At 40.0% G+C, this 19,325-nt stretch overlaps 3 protein-coding genes across 3 annotated transcripts; 1 reads left to right on the top strand and 2 right to left on the bottom strand.

Moving 5' to 3' along the window:
- Positions 1 to 9,025, bottom strand: LOC113171905. The gene is made up of 2 exons (XM_033326464.1): positions 7,355 to 9,025; positions 1 to 2,104 (listed from the first exon to the last, which is right to left on the bottom strand). Exons 1-2 carry the CDS (start codon positions 9,023 to 9,025, stop codon positions 365 to 367), a joined length of 3,411 nt encoding a protein of 1,136 aa, XP_033182355.1. The 3' UTR covers positions 1 to 364.
- Positions 9,026 to 9,550: 525 nt separating this feature from the next.
- Positions 9,551 to 12,985, bottom strand: LOC113172093 (mammalian ependymin-related protein 1-like). Its single transcript, XM_026374913.2, has 3 exons — positions 12,659 to 12,985; positions 11,682 to 11,890; positions 9,551 to 10,392 (listed from the first exon to the last, which is right to left on the bottom strand). The coding sequence occupies exons 1-3, from the start codon at positions 12,892 to 12,894 to the stop codon at positions 10,199 to 10,201; spliced, it is 639 nt and encodes a 212-aa protein (XP_026230698.1). The 5' UTR covers positions 12,895 to 12,985; the 3' UTR covers positions 9,551 to 10,198.
- A 618-nt stretch (positions 12,986 to 13,603) lies between these two features.
- On the top strand, positions 13,604 to 19,211 carry LOC113172089 (nucleolar protein 7-like). The gene is made up of 8 exons (XM_026374910.2): positions 13,604 to 13,826; positions 14,239 to 14,299; positions 14,440 to 14,495; positions 14,599 to 14,624; positions 14,713 to 14,797; positions 15,069 to 15,190; positions 15,685 to 15,762; positions 15,919 to 19,211. The coding sequence occupies exons 1-8, from the start codon at positions 13,642 to 13,644 to the stop codon at positions 15,990 to 15,992; spliced, it is 687 nt and encodes a 228-aa protein (XP_026230695.1). The 5' UTR covers positions 13,604 to 13,641; the 3' UTR covers positions 15,993 to 19,211.
- Positions 19,212 to 19,325: the final 114 nt, after the last annotated feature.

Raw genomic sequence — 19,325 nt, 5'->3', positions numbered from 1 at the left:
CCAATAATGAACTGGACTCCATATTAACTTAAAGACATCAGCTGTTATACTGAACTGCCTGCTGCCTAACACACAGTATGAACGCTCAATTCCTGCTTTATATAACTGAGTTTGTGCAGATGATATTCACAAGTTTTAAATACTTTGTACAACAGTTGGGCCTTAAAAATTGAAGCATGTATAATTTATAATTTAAAGTATAATTATACACAATTTCAAAGTCACATAAAAATAAGCCACAGTTTCCAGTTTGTCTCTGGAGAAAATGAACATGATCCACTTTAAACAACCATGAAAACAAAACAACGTCAATAGGTCTAAAGGTCAGCAATAAATTTGTTTAAGTGTAGAACTTAAATGACGTCTATCTGATCTTACTGAACTCTGCAGAGTCTCCAAAAGAATAAAGAAGCCAAACTCCAGCATAGAGAGGCTGAGTGAATGTGGTCTGGACTCTGTGGAGGAGAGTCATGGTTTCAGAGACGCTGTAAAAGGACAGAACACCTGCTCTGTGATCCAGGTAAACTCCTATTCTGGAGGACGGAGGACCTGAGACTGGAGTTTGGATATTGTTGTACAGAAATACGTAACTGCTGTTGCCACATATTAATGACCAAGATTTATCATTGAATCCAAAACAACATTCCTTCCAGTTCCCTCTTCTGCTGATATTCTTGTATGCAACTGCTACATCAACTCCTGTCCCGCTCCACTCCACCTCCCAGTAACAACGTCCAGTCAGACTCTCTCTACTCAGGACCTGACAACATCTAGTGAATCTGTCTGTGTGACTAGAATAAGACTGTTGTTTCCTCATTAATGTAACTTTTCTGTTTCCCTCAGATAATAACAGTTTTGTGTTTGCTGTGTTTGGATCCAGTGTGATTTCTTGTGAGTATTTTAAGAATCCAGCTCTGGTCTTTGGTTCTGGATTTGACAGTAAAACATCCACTTCAGTCACTGTCTGTGAGATATTTGTCCATGTCTCCCTCAGAATGTCCTGTAGTTTGTCTCTGAGCTCTGACACAGCTGCTGTCACATCCTTAAAGTCGCTCAGAGGACGGATATTGATGCTGGATGAGTGTGTAGATTGACTGAGTGCTGACACTGAGGGGTAGTTGTGTAGAAACTGGGTGTGATCCTCTGTGTGTGAGAGCTGCTCCAGCTCAGCGTCTTTCCTCTTCAGCTCAGTGATCTCCTGCTCCAGCTTCTCCTGAAGCTCTTTGACTCGACTCACTTCAGTTTCCTGCTGGGATCTGATCTGCTGCTTCACATCAGACCTTCTTTTGTCAATGAGACCAATCAGCTGAGTGAAGATCTTCTCACTGTGCTCCACTGTTTTACCAGCAGAGTGATTGATAGCCTCCACCTCCTGTTGAAGCAGCTTCACCTCTTTCTCTCTGTCCTGGATTCTCTGCTGGAGTTTTTGTCGACTCCCCTCCAGCTCTCTCTGCCTCTCAGTCCTTTCTGCTGCAGCTGAGACTGTGTCGTGACCTTTATGTTCATCTACAGAGCAGAGATAACAGATACACTGCTGATCAGTACGACAGAACATCTTCATCACCTCATCGTGACGAGAGCAGATGTTCTCCTGGAGCTTCTTGGAGGGCTCCACCAGTTTGTGTTTTTCAAAAGTGGGTGATTCATAATGAGGCTGAAGGTGTTTCTCACAGTAAGAGGCCAGACATTGACGACAGGACTTGAGAGCTTTCAGTTTTCTCCCAGTGCAGACATCACAGGCCACATCTTCAGGTCCAGCATAGCAGTGATCAGCAGGAGCAGCTTGGAGTCCAGTCTTCTTCAGCTCCTCCACTAAAACTGCTAACATGGTGTTTTTAACCAGCACAGGTCTCGGTGTGAAGGTCTGTCTACACTGAGGGCAGCTGTAGAGTTTCTTACCATCCTCTTCATCCCAGAAACTGTTAATACAGTTCATACAGTAACTGTGTCCACAGGGAATAGTCACAGGATCCTTCAGTAGATCCAGACAGATGGAACAAGAGAAGGTTTCTCGGTCCAGCTGAACTCCTTTCTGCGCCATTTCACCTCTCAGTGTCAACAACTGTCTGAGTTTCACTTTGTTAGAAGTGAAACTAGTTTGAGCTCTGATCTCAACAACATGTGTTTGTGCAGTGAATGGAGTCTGTCAGCTCTTACACTTCACCACATGTTGGTTCCACCCATCCTCAAACTGTAGATCTGAAGAGGAGGGAACAAGGAAATAAATGGACAGAGTGGAGCTCACTGTGTTTGAGAGCAGGAAGTAAAGGGAGGGTCATCAGGCTTTGCTTCATTCCAGGAACAGGAGCGGTTTTAGAGAGAAACTGTGTGTTTAACCCTTTGTTGTGTTCTTACATGTTTCTGAGCATTTTATTAACTTTGATTTGTTTTAATTCATTAAAGTCTAATGACTCAGTAAATTCATTACACTTTAAATAAATGTACCATGAACTACACACTAGGAAACGACATGATCTCTGAACCTAAAACATCAAGTCAGCTTCTCATTTCATTCCAGGAGGTCAAGATAAAATAGCACAGAAACCAGCACCACTTTATTATTTCTATACAAATATAGACCAGTGATGATTCACTGACAAACTGTCGTGTTTCTCACAACAATCAACAAACTATAACAACAGAGTGAAGATTCATCTCAGGTTTATTACATGAAGCATGGAGAGAAGACATCGCCGGTGTTCTCTGACTCTGTCTTCCACAGTTCCACTTTTATAGGCACAAAGAGAAAACCCCCACGGAAATACAGATTCTTACCAAATGTCCTGAAGACCTGGTGTCCCAGGTCACTGATCATCCCTTACATATGTTAGGATCATAAACTCACAGAGGGCTTTTTGAGGATACATGATCAAAGGAGGTCATTTCTGTGACTTTTCTATCCTGGTGAGTTTATTTGTCTATTTTGTCTCTTCACCTAATTTATAGGATCTAACAAAACATTTTTACTACATTCCCCCCTTTTTGACACGAAGTATCAACCAAATAAACACAATAAAATAAGAAAATTAAATGCATACAAAATAATTATTACTATTAATTAACTATTTTGGGGAATCTGTGTATTAGTAATTTGCATAGGTCGACCAGTAATATTTCATATGGGGAGAGTCTTGTTGTTTTATGTGGGCGACCCCTCATAAACATTAATGCCGAAGGTATGACTTTAACCCATGACAAATGTTTTTCAGCCATTAGTTTTGTAAGTTTGGTTTTGAGTGTCTGATTTGCTCTTTCCACTGCACCACCATTGGCTGGATTGTAGCAACAGTGTGTTTTCAGATTTATCTGAAGACTTAATGACAGGTTCTGTATGACATTCTTGACAAAATATGAGCCATTATCACTGCTCAGTCTTGAGGGTAAACCCCATCGTGGAATGACGTCTCTAAGTAATGCCTTTGCTACTGAGATAGCTGATGCATTTCTACTTTGGAAACATTCAATCCACTTTGAAAACATGTCTATTATTACTAAAAAATACTTGTAACCAGAGCACGCTGTTAATTTAATAAAGTGGGTCTGCCGATAAAAGCGCTTTGGTGGTTCTGCCAACATTATTTGTGTAAGCACAGATTATACATTTGTTACAAAAATTTTCAGCAAAGACTGAAAACCCTGGCGCATACCATAATCTATTTACAATATCCATCATTCCCCCTTTTGACACATGGGCATGACCAAGTGTCAAAAGGGTTTCTAAGAAATGGAAAATGGATCTCGGTAGTACTGGGAAAAGCAGTGGATTTACCCAGACACCTGAGGAAAGGTTTTTGCAACCCTGTTTTTTCCCAGGAAGCTTGTTCGCCAGCATCAGTTCCTGCTTGCAACAAAGAAACATTATTAAGGGAAAAAACATATTCCTGGACAGAAACAGGCATTTGCAGAATTGGGGAGACAGGAGAGAGCGAAGCTGCCTTAGCTGCTGCATCTGCTGCAGCATTTCCTTGTGACACTGGATCCTTGGTAGTTGTTCCAAGGAGTTCCATGTTGCTACATATAGCATAAGCAACACAAAGTGAACCATTTGAGGGATTTCTCATTTCAGATCCATCTACAAAAAACACACAGTCAGGATTACACAAAGGTATGTCAAATAAGTTATCAACAACTTCCATACAGGAGTGTAGTTCTCCATCTTCAGCCATGGGAAAAAGAGTTGAAGATTTAAGAACAGTACATCGTTTTATGAGACATGGTTAGTAAGACATTTTTCCAATCAGTAGCCTAGTGGGTGTTAGATGAGCAGTTTTTCTCTTGAAGAATTAGTGAGTGAACTTCATGCGGAACATGCACTGTGAGAGGACACATAGCAACAATGCCAGTTGTAGCTAGAACAGCTTCTGTAGCAGCTGCTACTGCCCTCAAACATACAACTATACCTCTCTCTGTTGTTGGCAGGTGTTTTGAATAGTACCTTACAGGTCTTTATTTGTCATCATAAGATTGTGTAAGAACAGCTGACATGAAGAAATCACGTTCAGACACAAAAAGATTTAATGGTTTTGTGTGGTTTGGAAGTCCTAAGCATGGTGTGATTGCAAAACCTTTTTTCAAGTCATTAAATGCAAAGTCTGCGTCTGTAGTCCAAGTCAGATTGTCAGTCATGGCCATATGTTTCCCTGCACGTGTGATGTCATACAGGGGTTGGGAGATCTCCACATGATTTTGAATCCCTGGACGGCAATAGCCTGCTAGGCCTAGAAAAGACAGCATTAGTTTTTTTATTTTGTGCTTTTGGCACAGCCAAAAAGTGTTCAGGATGTAATTTATGACCCTCCTGAGTTATTATGTGGCCAAGATAGAGCACAGATTGCGAGACAGGTTGTAATTTGTCTTCAGCAACCTTGTGTCTGTTTACTGCCAGAAAACTAAGTAGAATCACTATGTCACATGCTTTGTTTTTGAACAGATTAAGATCATCCACATAAGTAATTAATTTACTATTACATGGTGGCTCCCAATGTGAGAGATTTTCAGCCACTGCTAATGCAAACAATGTGGGGCTGGATGAAAATCCCTGAGCCATATGTGTCCATGTATATCGCTTACCATTGAAAGTAAAAGTAAACCAGAATTGTGAATCAGGATGAACAGGAATACTTAAATATACATTTGCCAGATCAACGACCAAACCAATAAGCAGTTCCTGGGACTTAACACATAAGTGTTGTTTCATTCAACACTTTCAGCCAGACAGTCTGTAGGACACATTTGCTCCGAACAACTGTCCCATAAAATGCAGTTAATGCAAACTGGAACTGACAGTCGTCTCAAAGCTTATTTTCTTATCATTTGTTTTCAGTCAGACGCCCATTTTATTCAAGTGGGACTTAAAACTAGACTGTTATATATGTTTCATTACTTATTCAAGTACTTCTATTTCCTAGGATGATATTTATGAATAGTACACAAGTATATATATTCCCCTATTTTTCAAAATGTTTCTATTTTCTCATAAGAAATAGACAAACATATACCGTAATGCCATTTGTGGCGTAATGCCACATTCACAGTTTCTGATTTTCACTTTTATTTGTCACATCTGAATTACTATGTTTGTCATTGTATGTAATATGTATGTAAAAGTATAATCAGGAGGTGAATGTTAGAAGAATAGTACAGAGAGTGATCATTTACATTCTTGTTTCATATAAAAATACAACTTAATGTGACTCTAGTTACAAAAAATAAGTGTTTTATATTTAAAGTTGTTAAATCTGAACCATTATTATTTTACCACAGACCACTGCTGATGAAATTATTAATAATGTTCCAACAGTTCCTGCATCTTTCATGTATTTTATAGACCAAGGAACTTTCTTTGCTCTGAAGTGTTGTATAGTTTGGTGAGAAAGAGAGTGGGACATGATTCAGATAAATAGCTGTGTAACAGATCTTTGTTCATTAGCTGAAGCTTCTGATGAGAGTGTTATGATGTATATATAGGTGATTCATTGTCTACATTTAATGTTAACATGTATTTCAGGTTTCATGTAAAGATTGACTTCATTCATAGAGTTGGTTTAATGAAGACTCTCAGTTATGGGAACAAAAGATAAACAGCATCTTTTGAAAAAATGGAGTTGGCTGACACTGGCTTCTCCCTTGTACTTGGGTTCGGATACTTTACTGCCCACCACTGAAGTGACTGTTAGATCACTCAAAAAAAACTTGGAGTTCCTCTTTTCCTTTAGGAAAGCTTTATTCCAGCATTCCTTATTCCAATCATATTCACATTTGTGCTTTTATATGCGTGCGTGTGTGTGGTTTCTGAAAGAAATACAAAATACAAAATCAATACTAAATAGAACAATTATACCTAATTATCAATACGTTTTCCCATAACATTAAGCATGACTGGTTTACCGTTCACATGTTACGCATATCGCTGCCAAAGATGGAGCTCTTACTTCACAACAATTCCCTCTACTGCACTTTCAGCAAATACATGTCTGCTAAACCAGTAAATCAATCATATTATTAAGAAATGGTACTTAGCATTAGACAACTCAACCATAAATACACAATATGTATCTAATTAAAGCGCAGCAAAATACAGTCTCGAAATGTGCAGGCTATCAATTATCCTTAATTGGTCACATGTAGCCGAAACGGCGAGCTAACTACGAAAAACCATAATGTCGGTAACAGAAACATAAATATACATAGAAAGCTATAATAATGGACTTACAGTTCAATGGACGCACACACTGCATAAACATTAACAGTTGCAATAAACTTAATTAACTTGCTGGAACTCAGCGAAACAGTCCTCGCTCCGTGACCTCCTCATGCACGGAGCTGGTCCGATCGGAACATACCATTCCCAGAGGGGGAGCGGAATAGTCCAAGTGGCATTGGCCTTTTTAACATCTTTACTTCTTGTCATCACAGTATTAACTGTTTTATTAGATCTGTCAAATTTACTCCATTTCAATTTACACAACATTCAGAACAACATCCCTTTGATAAAGAACCACCAATTTCTAGCTTTGATTTCTAAGACATCTGTTGTGATTTCTGTACATATGCAGTGGAAGAAAAACATCAGCAGACAAATCCATTCAAAGAAATATTCAACAAACGATATGAGCAGGGAGAAGTTATTGTCATGTGGAGTAATGTCAGTTTGAGGAAAGAAAAGTTGTCATGAGCAGTGATATCCTTCATGAACAAACACAGGAAACAGCTCCAACTCAATGAATTCAACAAGAATCAAGAAATGATGAGATAATAAAGACGTTCTGACAATTCTTGTTTGATTTGACTGATTTCTGTGAAGTAATGTCACAAAAACATGAACATTAAACATTAAATACATTACTTCTGTCTATTTCGGTTTACTGAACTCTGCAGTGTCTCCATAAGAGAAAAGCCCAAGTCCAGCATAGAGAGGCTGAGTGAATGTGGTCTGGACTCTGTGGAGGAGAGTCATGGTTTCAGAGACGCTGTAGAAGGACAGAACACCTGCTCTGTGATCCAGGTAAACTCCTATTCTGGAGGACGGAGGACCTGAGACTGGAGTTTCGATATTGTTGTACATAAATAGGTAAGTGCTGTTGTCACATATTAATGACCAAGATTTATCATTGTATCCAAATCTACATTCATTCCAGTTCCCTGTTCTCCTGATATTCTTGTATGCGACTGCTACTTCAACTTCCGTCCCGCTCCACTCCACCTCCCAGTAACAACGTCCAGTCAGACTCTCTCTAGTCAGGACCTGGAAACATCCAGTGAATCTGTCTGTGTGACTAGAATAAGACTGTTGTTGAATCATTACTGTAACTTTTCTGTTTCCCTCAGATAATAACAGGTTTGTGTTTGCTGTGTTTGGATCCAGTGTGATTTCTTGTGAGTATTTTAAGAATCCAGCTCTGGTCTTTGGTTCTGGATTTGACAGTAAAACATCCACTTCAGTCACTGTCTGTGAGATATTTGTCCATGTCTCCCTCAGAATGTCCTGTAGTTTGTCTCTGAGCTCTGACACAGCTGCTGTCACATCCTCAAAGTATCTCAGAGGACGGATATTGATGCTGGATGAGTGTGTAGATTGACTGAGTGCTGACACTGAGGGGTAGTTGTGTAGAAACTGGTTGTGATCCTCTGTGTGTGAGAGCTGCTCCAGCTCAGCGTCTTTCCTCTTCAGCTCAGTGATCTCCTGCTCCAGCTTCTCCTGAAGCTCTTTGACTCGACTCATTTCAGTTTCCTGCTGGGATCTGATCTGCTGCTTCACATCAGACCTTCTTTTGTCAATGAGACCAATCAGCTGAGTGAAGATCTTCTCACTGTGCTCCACTGTTTTACCAGCAGAGTGATTGATAGCCTCCACCTCCTGTTGAAGCAGCTTCACCTCTTTCTCTCTGTCCTGGATTCTCTGCTGGAGTTTTTGCCGACTCCCCTCCAGCTCTCTCTGCCTCTCAGTCCTTTCTGCTGCAGCTGAGACTGTGTCGTGACCTTTATGTTGATCCACAGAGCAGAGATAACAGATACACTGCTGATCAGTACGACAGAACATCTTCATCACCTCATCGTGACGAGAGCAGATGTTCTCCTGGAGCTTCTTGGAGGGCTCCACCAGTTTGTGTTTCTTTAACTGAGCTACATCATAATGAGGCTCAAGGTGTTTCTCACAGTATGAAACCAGACATTGAAGACAGGACTTGAGAGCTTTCAGTTTTCTCCCAGTGCAGACATCACAGGCCACATCTTCAGGTCCAGCATAGCAGTGATCAGCAGGAGCAGCTTGGAGTCCAGTCTTCTTCAGCTCCTCCACTAAAACTGCTAACATGGTGTTTTTAACCAGCACAGGTCTCGGTGTGAAGGTCTGTCTACACTGAGGGCAGCTGTAGAGTTTCTTACCATCCTCTTCATCCCAGAAACTGTTAATACAGTTCATACAGTAACTGTGTCCACAGGGAATAGTCACAGGATCCTTCAGTAGATCCAGACAGATGGAACAAGAGAAGGTTTCTCGGTCCAGCTGAACTCCTTTCTGCGCCATTTCACCTCTCAGTGTCAACAACTGTCTGAGTTTCACTTTGTTAGAAGTGAAACTAGTTTGAGCTCTGATCTCAACAACATGTGTTTGTGCAGTGAATGGAGTCTGTCAGCTCTTACACTTCACCACATGTTGGTTCCACCCATCCTCAAACTGTAGATCTGAAGAGGAGGGAACAAGGAAATAAATGACAGAGTGGAGCTCACTGTGTTTGAGAGCAGGAAGTAAAGGGAGGGTCATCAGGCTTTGGTTCATTCCAGGAACAGGAGCGGTTTTAGAGAATTATATGTTCTCATTAGGAGTATCTGTTTTTGTAGCTGAAGTGAAGATGACCTCGAGTTGATTTTTTAAAAGTTGCCCTTCTATTCTCTATTATTCTATTTTATGCTGTTTTATGTTGCTCATAAATGTTAAATACAGTTCATCTTGGCCATTAAAACTAATATAAAACCATCATTAATACTCAGCATTTAGTACGACTGAGTTCCTGCATCTCTACTAAGACAATAAGAAAAAAATAAGAGAAGATCAGTTTCCAGTGTGTTGCTTTATTTCTACAACAGAAAAGAAATGTAAGCATTGTGAAAATGAGCTTCTAACCTCTGCTTCACGTCCAATCCTTCGTGACTGGGAGACGTGGGACTAGGTCTCAAAGAAACTCTTGTTATCATGTAGTCAGTGAAGATAAGAGAGTTAACAACAGCATAATATAATATACTTTTATTGTTGGGCCTATTATCTAAGAGCCAGTTTGTTAGGTTGTTGATAGCACAGATTAGCAGAAAACAAATTAGCAGAAACTTAAATTCTTTCTTAAATGGTTCTTTAAAAAACACCAGACAAAGACTGGGTCCAAAATCACTCCTTGGTACAGTAGAGCCTGATATTTACCCTATTCTACTTTATTTCAGTGTCTGTAGGCTACCATACGGGGTCCAAACTAGTCCTATGATAGAAGATGGAAGTCAATCAGCTATAAATCCCATAATGCAACTCGCTGGGTTTTTAAGGATGCAGCATTTAACAGTCAGTCCACACTACACCTGCAAGTAACGGTGCACAATGATATACAGCTCAGTATAAATGTGCTTGTCTATGGGGAGCAGTGAACGAGTGAACGAGGGAGTGATTTCAGACTCTAAGGTCACAGGTGAGGCCTGGGGCCCTGGGGAGGCCTCAGCAGTCAGACTCGGCCATCCTCTCAGGACGAGCTGATTGGCAGGTGCTAGGTGGGGTGAAGACGTTGGGGTCGCTGATGCCCAGCTGGAGGTTGAAGAAGCGCGTGGAGGTGGTGACGCTGCTGTTCCTGGTGTAGGTCTCCTGCACCGGGTAGCAGTCTTTCAGGGTGTAAACACCCACCCAGGTCTCATCTGGTAAAGAGACCAGCAGAGAGGAAGTGAGGTTTGTATTTGCAGCTCTACGTTAGTGTGAAGCAGCTGCAGGATGCTTTTGATACAGTAGATCATCACATTTTGTTGGACCAGCTAAAGCACTGGACTGGTTCTCTTCATACCTGTCCAATAGATCATTTTGTGTTTCTGTTAATAACTGTAAGTCATCCTTTTCTCCTGTAAGGTACGGAGTTCCTCAAGGTTCAGTGTTGGGGCCAATCTTATTCTCTTTGTACATGCTCCCTTTGGGACATATTATTTGTAAAGACAGTATTTCTTTTCATTGCTATGCTGATGACACTCAGCTGTACTGTCCCTTTAAGATCTCTGACCACGGAAGACTGAGTTCCTTACATCAGTGTATAAAAAGTTGGATGGCTCAATGGAAATGGAAATTTCTTGCAGCTGAATTCTGACAAAACAGAAATAGTTCTTTTCAGTCCACAACGTAAAGCCAACATTCTGCCCTGCACAGATTCTCTCTTAGATAATTCTAAGCCCACTGCAAAAAGTCTTGGTGTTTGGTTTGATAGTAAACTTAACTTCGAGCATCATGTCACAAAGCTTGTTCAGGTTTGTTTTTATCATCTTAGAAATATCTCCAAAATACGTTCAATTCTATCATTTCATGACACTGAAGTAATCCTACATGCATTTATTTCCTCACACCTTGACTATTGCAACAGTCTGTTCACCTGTCTCAGCCAGAAATCTATTAATCGGCTCCAGATTGTTCAGATCTCAGCTGCAAGACTCTTAACTAGAAAAAGAAAATATGATCATATCACTCCTGTCTTAGCTTTCTTACACTGGCTGTCAGTATGTTTTAGGATTGATTTTAAGATTACATTAATAACTTTTAAAGCTCTGTATGGCCTTTCACCAAGCTTTATATATAAAAGCTTTTAAAGCCTTATGCACGTAGCCTGAGATCCTCATTAAAAACGAATATTGAATTGAAACCCATTAGAAGTGTCTTGGACTAATATAAGAGGAAAAGATCCAAGAAGACCAAAAATCACTTGAACATCTGGACGTTTTCCAAACTAAGTTACTCTGTGTTTGTAGTTTGCACCACTGTTAAACTGTTTAACAGTAACAATGTTTACCACCTTATTGTTTTATAATTTTGCTGTCAACACTCCTACAACTATATCAGACCTGTCAAGTTACTGCTAATGCAAACACAACATTTCCTGCTTCACAATAAAAGCATTTTGGAAAAAACACAGGGCTTTTATTTTGACTATATTAAAAACCAGACTCACGCTGACGTGCAGGTTTCCTGTCCGACCACTCCTGAACCTCCACGTTGTCCCCAGGGCCGCCGATGAAGTACTGGTCCTCGAAGGTGGAGTTGTCAGGGATGTCAAAGGGATCCCAGGCGTCTGTTAGAGCGATCTTTGAGCAGTCCTTGGTCTTCTGGTCGATCTGGAACATCACCATGCTCTGGTACAGATAGATGTACTCAAAGAATCTGAAGAAGGAGGAAAAGTATATGAAGAATACACATACGTACTCTTTAATTTAAAAGAAGTTTAATTTTGATGGTATCATTGTTTTTTACTTATAGTTTAACAGAAACTTTTCTCTTAAATAGGGGGTCAGAGTAAGGGCGTTCAGGCAGCTTCCCGTTCTTTGGACTTGGTGGCAAAGCTAAAGCTCTGTTTTATTTACCAAGCAGAGGATCCAACTGAACTCCAGACTTCAGACCTGACACAGACGCTGTGTTAGTTTATTTTGGCAACATGTGTACTTTATTAAAAGCTTTTAACAGGAAAATGTAAAAAACAAAGTGTGTTTTAAGAGGGAAAATCATCTTTTGTATTCGATACAGGAGCAGTCTTACTGAAAATTTGTGGTTAAATAAAGCATTTTAAACAGATTATTATAACTTGTTGAATAATAATTATAGTAATTTGTTTCATTTAATGTTAGAATTAACAAATGCTTAATAAATTTTACTTTGGTTGAGATTATTTAGAATCCTTATTCAACAATTCAGAGGTCACAGGCCTCATCAGTCACAACCTGGCAAACCATATGCAGTTCTAATTAATTAAACATTACTATACAATTACCTGTGTTTTGGTGCCTTTGTCTTTAATTTAATGGTTTTACTGTGATGATTAGGAAGATGACATGTTGTTTCTGAATTAACTGGCGGATTACTAAGTGCTGTTCTGTTTATTTACATCATTATTAGTTATTATTAGTGTGTGGGGGCTATAAACGGGGATCTTACTTTTGACACGGGGTGTGTTTCTTGTGCTGCTGCAGGACTCGGATCCTCTGGTTCAGGGCGTCATAAGAAACGGCGGCTCGGTGGTTCCTCCCGGTGCTGTGGTCGTACAGCACCCATCTGCCTTCCCACTGCAGCGGGGCGACGCAGGGCCCGACCGCCGGGGAGGCGTCCGCCCCGGGGAGTCCGAGGAGAGCCGCGCCGAGAGCGGCCAGAAGCACAAATAACACTTGGTGCATGGCGGGTGGGGGAGAGCGGAGTCCCGTCACCTGGTCCCGTTGATGTTGTTGTTGTTGGAGCGGGATGAACCTGCTGCAGCCGGGACAGTTATAATACAATAGAGGGGGGGGTTCCGGATGATGCTTTCAAAATAAAAGCATGGATTAAATCCAGTAAAATCCTGAACAAGTGCCTGAACCAAAGATGAAAGATGTGCAAAGAGTCCTGCAAAGTAAGTTGTAAATGTGTGTGTATTTATCCACATATTTTAGTCGTAGCCCTAATTCTGTTTACCACTGTATTTGTGATAATTTCTGAATAAGTATTTTACTTGAAACTGATTTGTAAACTCATGCATTATTTTTTTTCTTTTCCTTATACAAACAAAAGCATTTGGCATTTATAACCATGTTACCTTCCTCTCCTAATCCCCTCCATTTATTATTTTATGGATAAATTCTTGTTTCAGAAACATTAATAATACACAGAAATACAATACATTAAGCTCTATAGAAGAAAAACTTTGTACGACATTTACACAGCAAATTGACTATTGTCAAGTTCTACAGCTATTGTTATCTCAATAATATAATAAAGGTAATATTAACGTGTAATAAATGTACAGTTTTGACTTGAATTGTTTAAATATTATAAATAATTAATTTTAAGTTTTGGTTGTAATCTACAACTCCGCCACTAGAGGGCGGACGTTTCCGGGTGTCTCACTGTCAGCGTCGCCGCGTGATGACGACACACAGCCAGCCAACATGGCGAAGAAACAACGTGGGAAAACAAGTTCACCGCTGAAGGCAGGAGATGGCGAAAAACAGACGGAAAACTTCAGCTTGATGCTCGACTCGAGTGACGATGAGGCTCCTGAAGAGGTGACATTTGGAGACTCAAAGGCTCAGGCTCTGCAAAGCTTGAAAGAGGCGCTGGATACAGCCAAGAGGTAGCCGACACAGCTAACTTTAGCTAACTAGTGTCTGTGGAGACGTCGTTGAGCGGAATTCCATCCATTAATAAATAATTTTAATTTTAGTGTTTTTGTACTAATTAAAAATAAAACGAGAGATATTGATAACGTATTAAATTTATTAGGTGGGGTTTTTCATATCGACGCGCACATTGAGCAGTAGTTCATGACTGATCTCACGTGTGGTTTCAGACTAATAGAGTTTATAGTGTCAGTTTGTGTATGAGCAAAATCCGTCAGAGAGAATATATGGATTGTTTAATAGAGTTTGTTGGGATGGTGTGTCCGCACAAGAAACTTCTCATCTGTTCTTCTAAGGAAAATGAATTAAGAGCTACTGCTTCAAGTTATAATTGCGTCTTATCTGTGACGTCATCCGTATTTGCAGGGAGAAGGAGCTGCTGAAAGAGAAGAGGAGGAAGAGACAGCAGCTGTTCCAGGAACAGAAGGTCTGTGCATGTTGTGATAGAAAGACATTCAAAGATATTCTGGTAAAGATTTTACATTCCTGTCTCTGTTTGGTGCAGCGTGCTGCAGAGATGCACATTTTCGTGTTTCCCCATAAATAAATGTTTTGTGTGGTTCACAGAAAAGAAAACTCTTACCAGCTGACGTGTTGGAGGAAATCGACTCAGCTCCTTCAAAGTAGGTTTAACTGAACACTCCCTTTCTGTAGATCTCAATTTCTTAACTGGTTTTCTTTAATCTCTGCTCGGCCAAAATTAGAACTTCTTTTTTCTTGTTCCAGGAAACAGAAACAGTCTGAAGATGAAGGTAGAAGCTTCTCATCCCTCCGTCATTTAAACATACAGCTGACACTTTTGTCCAGTAAAACCAACATTGTCTCCAATTTCTCACTCAGCTGAAGACGAGCAGCAGGAGGAGAAAGAGGAGGAAGAGGGAGAGAGACGGAAGAAGAAGAAGAGGAAATTAGCACATTCAAGAAAGTATGTAAATGCACCTTTTCGTCAGTAACTGAATTTAATCACTTCAGACATGCATCAGCTGCTTAATCACTCTAAAAGAAAAGCAATCTTAAAAGACAACTTCACAAAATTTCAACAAGACTTCTGTTATTTCTGACGGGTCTTAGCATGTTAAGAGAAGTGTAACCTACTTCTTCCTGTACGGTGTCTTAGGTAAATGTCGACCAAAAGGCACAGACCAGTGCCTGAAACATGACCTTTTGTTTCCACTGGTTTTATTTCTGTGTTTCAGTCTGAAAGGAAAGTACACTGTGAAGACGGTGAAGGAGCAAGCATCTGCGTCATACCAGCAGCAGGAAGCTGAGGATTTTATCCGGTCCAGACTGTACGGACCAGGAAGCTGCAGGACCACAAGTAAGAAGGCAGAGTTCACACCAAGGCTAAAAGATGCTGTGGTGGTGGAATTGATTTCACCCTGATGATTAATATGAAAAATTGGTGAATCCTGTAACAGCTCTGAAATATTGGAGCAGTCAAAATAAGTTAAATGGAAAAAAAAAGTACAACTATTTTAGTCCAACAGTTTACTTTGAGTAGGCCCCTAAAAGTACAAACTCATGTAAGGAGATAAATTCATACTTTGTGTTTTGTCTTTTCACTGGAGTTTTTGAAAAGATTTATTGTGAGAAGTGCAGGCTACACTCTGTGGCAGTAGTCTGTAAAGACCATGATCTGCCTCAATTTGAGCTTTGCTACAGTGACGTTCCATCTCGTCCTGCTCTGGTTTCTCCTCCCCTGGGATTCCTGCTGTGGACACGATGGCGACAACTTCAGTTTTCAGTCTGACTTTCAGGTTTCAGCTCCTTGTCTGTGTCCTCATGTTAACACTCACAACATTTTGCTTTCAGATAACGAGCTGCTTTCTCTTCAAAACAAAAAAGGGATGAATAAGAGTGCAGCAGTGCAGTTTGTCAAGAAAGACTGGGGTAAGTCCAGAGAAACAAGAATTTTAAGGGATTCTTTCTAAAAATGTTGCTCGTAATTCACTGTCGGCTGATAGAACTTGTGATCTTCAACTTTAATATCAGGCTCCCAAATCCAGTGTTTCTCCATCTCTTCATTTTTCTGTCCTGATTTTCCAGCCTCTAAGGAAAAAGCCAAAGCAGAGAAGATGAAGAAGAGGTGGATCCACAAGCAGCAGATTCCCTCCTGCTGATCCAGGACTGCACAGTGGATTTAAATGGACGCCAATCGTAGCTGACTGTCAAGAGTTTTGCGCCGGGATTAAGTCTGGACAACAAATTATGTTGACTTAACGTGTGGAGCAGCAGCTTCTGTCCCTCGGTTCATCACCGGCACAGTGTGCAGGTTCAGCAGAGCAGGAGTGAAACCACAACAAAATAAAAATCCCCTGAGAGACAGAGTTGAAGCTGCTGTTCCGTTTGGTTCTTAGAACCACGATTTAAAAACCTTCACAGGGTTTTTGTTTATGAACTGGGAGCTGTGGAGCAGAGCAGCAGTTCGTGTCTGATAAAAACTTTATACTCAGTCAGTTGCTGACATGTGAGAATAAAGTGACTTTGTTTTCTGTAAAATTATTCTAATACTGTCTTCTTGCTGTTCTATCCAACTTTAAATACACAAATAAAAAAGTCTATTCACACCCACTGAAGAGGACTGTATGGTGAGCCAATTCAGGACTGAGGCAGCATTAGAGAAGATGATTATTAAAATATCAGCGTTAAAGAGAGAGTTAACATTTCGGTCTTAACTGGAGAATGAGATACAGGTGAAAGCTCAGTACTGTGTATTTTCAATGAAAGGTTTTTTAAAAAGCACCAGAATGAGTTTTATTGAATCAACCTGTCCTTAATTATTGTTGCATTACAGTAGACGTGCTTCTCTTTTTACTCTTTTTTTTTCTTTATATCCTTCCATCTTGTTTACCATGTGGATATAAACTCCAGGTCTTAAACCGCATTCAAAGAGTCTTAAAGTCTTAAGTTTGAGTTGTTGAAACCTGCAGAAACAGTTTGGGTTTATTAAATTACTAACTACATCTTAGTACAACATTTCCACTTTGTTAGAATGAGTAATTGTGTACCAAAGCGGAAAATCTTTTGTCCCCAGATAAAAATTTCTGGAGGAGTCTCTTCTGGTTTCAGCTAGTAAAACCTTCATAGGGACACCAGACACTTTAATATCGGTCCTTTAATGGCATCAAACTGAGAATTAGTGCCACCAATTGTTCTCTCTGGACTAGTTTTTCTCATGGCAACACACTGAATAGATCTATGAACTGTGAGCATCAAATGCAGAGAGAGTGATTTATTTCCCCTATAAATAAGAACCAGTAAAACTGTCCAACATTTCACAATAAAAGCAAAGTGTAAATGCCTGTTTTTACCTTTTTATTCTAAGTCATAATGATCCTTTGGAGGAGCCACATGCCATTGGTTTGGAAACTATTAATTTAGTAAAAACACTGAATTTCTTCCTTTTAAAAATTAAAATCTCTTTAGTTTGTCTACCGGAACTTGGATTTTATTTTACCTACTATAAAATAACTTAATTTGCACAGTCAGATTTATAAACACTTAAATATCAAATTAGGTTTTGCCTGAACTCTAAACTGTGAATGTTATTTCTTTACATAAAACAGTTTTAACAACATGCACATTATCTATGTGCAAAAAACCCGTCCTGTCAGAGGTCGGTCACTCCTGCGGCTTCGTAAAGGACAACACACAATATACGATTCAACTGAAGACGGCCGAACAAAGCAGGAGACACATTTCTCCTCCAGGCGTCATGCAGCATCCACACAAGTGCCGTCATCATCATTTGTCATTTTTAATATAAATCTTTTCACCCTCACACAAATTGCACATTTTTTTTTTCTCCAAATGGACACACAGTCAGCAGTGGACAACTTACTGGTTGACATCTTCCTTATACACTGAGAGCTGGCTAAAAGAAGGAGAAATAAAAAGAATAAAATAAGAGACATCTAACTTGATCTTACCACCACTTTACTATGGCATGCATAGGTTTCAGACCTTACTCAGAAAGAGACAACAGACACTTTGCCTAAGAAGTATACTAAACGATGCCGTGACTGCTTGAGATTCTGGGGAAAAAATGCTAACAAATAAAACAAGATACAGAAAAGCTCAGTTCCACCGTGAGGAGAAATGTCATCTTCAGACCCTTAGGGAAAACTAGAAGAAAAGATGGATGTGTCTTGCAAAAGCCTTGGCATATGTGTTGTCTACCTAAAGTTTTTGGTTCTTTAGTTTAGCCACAGTGCAGTTGACAATACTGGATGTGATGTTGTTTCGCTGATGCGTTCAGCACTAAGAGGCCAGAGCACGGTGAGGTAACAAAACTGAAACCTAGAGGGAGGAGGAGGCTTGTTTCCTAGGGGTAGACATGGCTGGCTGGACATGGGACACCTTCAGGGCTTTTCATACCTGAATACCATTTCAGCAGCAGCTTTAGAAAATAACTAGACAGCAAAACGCTACCAGGGAGCACAGGACACCGCTCACTGAGCCAGTTTGAGGTTCACTAATTACCAAACAAATCTTCAGCTGCCCTACTGAAGTCAAACTGAAATTAAAATTCATTAAATGTTTCACAAACAAATCAGCATCAATCTTAAGTTGGGTCAGAATCCTTTTTACCAACCGAAGTGTTTATGGATCAATTCAATCAGAATGAATCTACATTTCCACAACGTTCTGCTGTAGCCAGGACTGGTGATAAAAAGCTCACCTACCAGATGGAACATGTTTTTCTAGCGTCTGAGTTTTGATCCACTCTAGTCAGAAACAGCAGCTGACACAGCAGTGATGAAATGTTTGTCACTGTAAACAGAGCTGATACATCTGACTGAAGCTGGGTCAAGAAACAGAAACAACACTCACATTTGATTCTGCGATTTGTGCTCTGCCAACTCTACTGAGACGGTTTCAAGACTACACGTGGTTCTTCATCATCGTAACTGGACCTTAAATAACAGCTAGCACAAACCACAATGTTTTCCTTTGTGCACAATGAACGGTTGAGTGAGCATGACTCATCAAATGTTGGAATAATAGAAGAAAATCAGTGTTAAAGTAATTAAACTAGACAAACTAGACTTGCTAGCTTCCATTTTCTGAATTTTAAATTGTCCTGACTTGTTGAAAATAGAAAATCCTTTAGAGCTTTATTTAACTGCAGCGCTCTGATGTTTTTTAATCATTAGTGCAGAACAGGAGCCGACATGTTTTCTCTAAGTCACCATCACTTATTATTTTAATGTGCAAGAAGAATTTTTATCTCAGTTTGACTCTAAATCAAATGCAATCTGACTTCGAAGCAGCTCAGTTTTCCTGTTATGTGTTTTAAGTCTGAAAAGCAAAAACAAACCAAAAAAAAAAAAAAAAAAGAACACAAAAACAAAACTGTAACCTGTAATCCACCTGTAATGGAGGCGTGGGGGTCTGTCTGCTGCTTCTTTTTATATCTGAGGAGGAGGAGGACACTTTGGCTCCTGAGTCTT

The sequence above is a fragment of the Anabas testudineus genome, chromosome 17 (genome assembly GCF_900324465.2).
Source record: "Anabas testudineus chromosome 17, fAnaTes1.2, whole genome shotgun sequence".
Taxonomy (NCBI): Eukaryota; Metazoa; Chordata; class Actinopteri; order Anabantiformes; family Anabantidae; genus Anabas; species Anabas testudineus.
The sequence above is the reverse complement of the archived record's forward strand: the minus strand, read 5'-3'. Positions and strand labels throughout refer to the sequence as shown.

Excerpts from the sequence above, each read along its gene's own strand:
- LOC113172089 (XM_026374910.2), top strand. The coding sequence starts at position 13,642 with ATGGCGAAGAAACAACGTGGGAAAACAAGTTCACCGCTGAAGGCAGGA. Across the intron at positions 14,496-14,598 it reads ATCGACTCAGCTCCTTCAAA|GAAACAGAAACAGTCTGAAG; the intron begins GTAGGTTTAACT and ends TTCTTGTTCCAG. Across the intron at positions 14,798-15,068 it reads AAATTAGCACATTCAAGAAA|TCTGAAAGGAAAGTACACTG; the intron begins GTATGTAAATGC and ends TCTGTGTTTCAG.
- LOC113172093 (XM_026374913.2), bottom strand. The coding sequence starts at position 12,894 with ATGCACCAAGTGTTATTTGTGCTTCTGGCCGCTCTCGGCGCGGCTCTC. Across the intron at positions 11,891-12,658 it reads AAACACACCCCGTGTCAAAA|ATTCTTTGAGTACATCTATC; the intron begins GTAAGATCCCCG and ends CTCCTTCTTCAG. Across the intron at positions 10,393-11,681 it reads CAGGAAACCTGCACGTCAGC|ATGAGACCTGGGTGGGTGTT; the intron begins GTGAGTCTGGTT and ends TCTCTTTACCAG.
- LOC113171905 (XM_033326464.1), bottom strand. The coding sequence starts at position 9,025 with ATGGCGCAGAAAGGAGTTCAGCTGGACCGAGAAACCTTCTCTTGTTCC. Across the intron at positions 2,105-7,354 it reads CAGAGTTCAGTAAACCGAAA|GCTCAAACTAGTTTCACTTC; the intron begins TAGACAGAAGTA and ends GTTGAGATCAGA.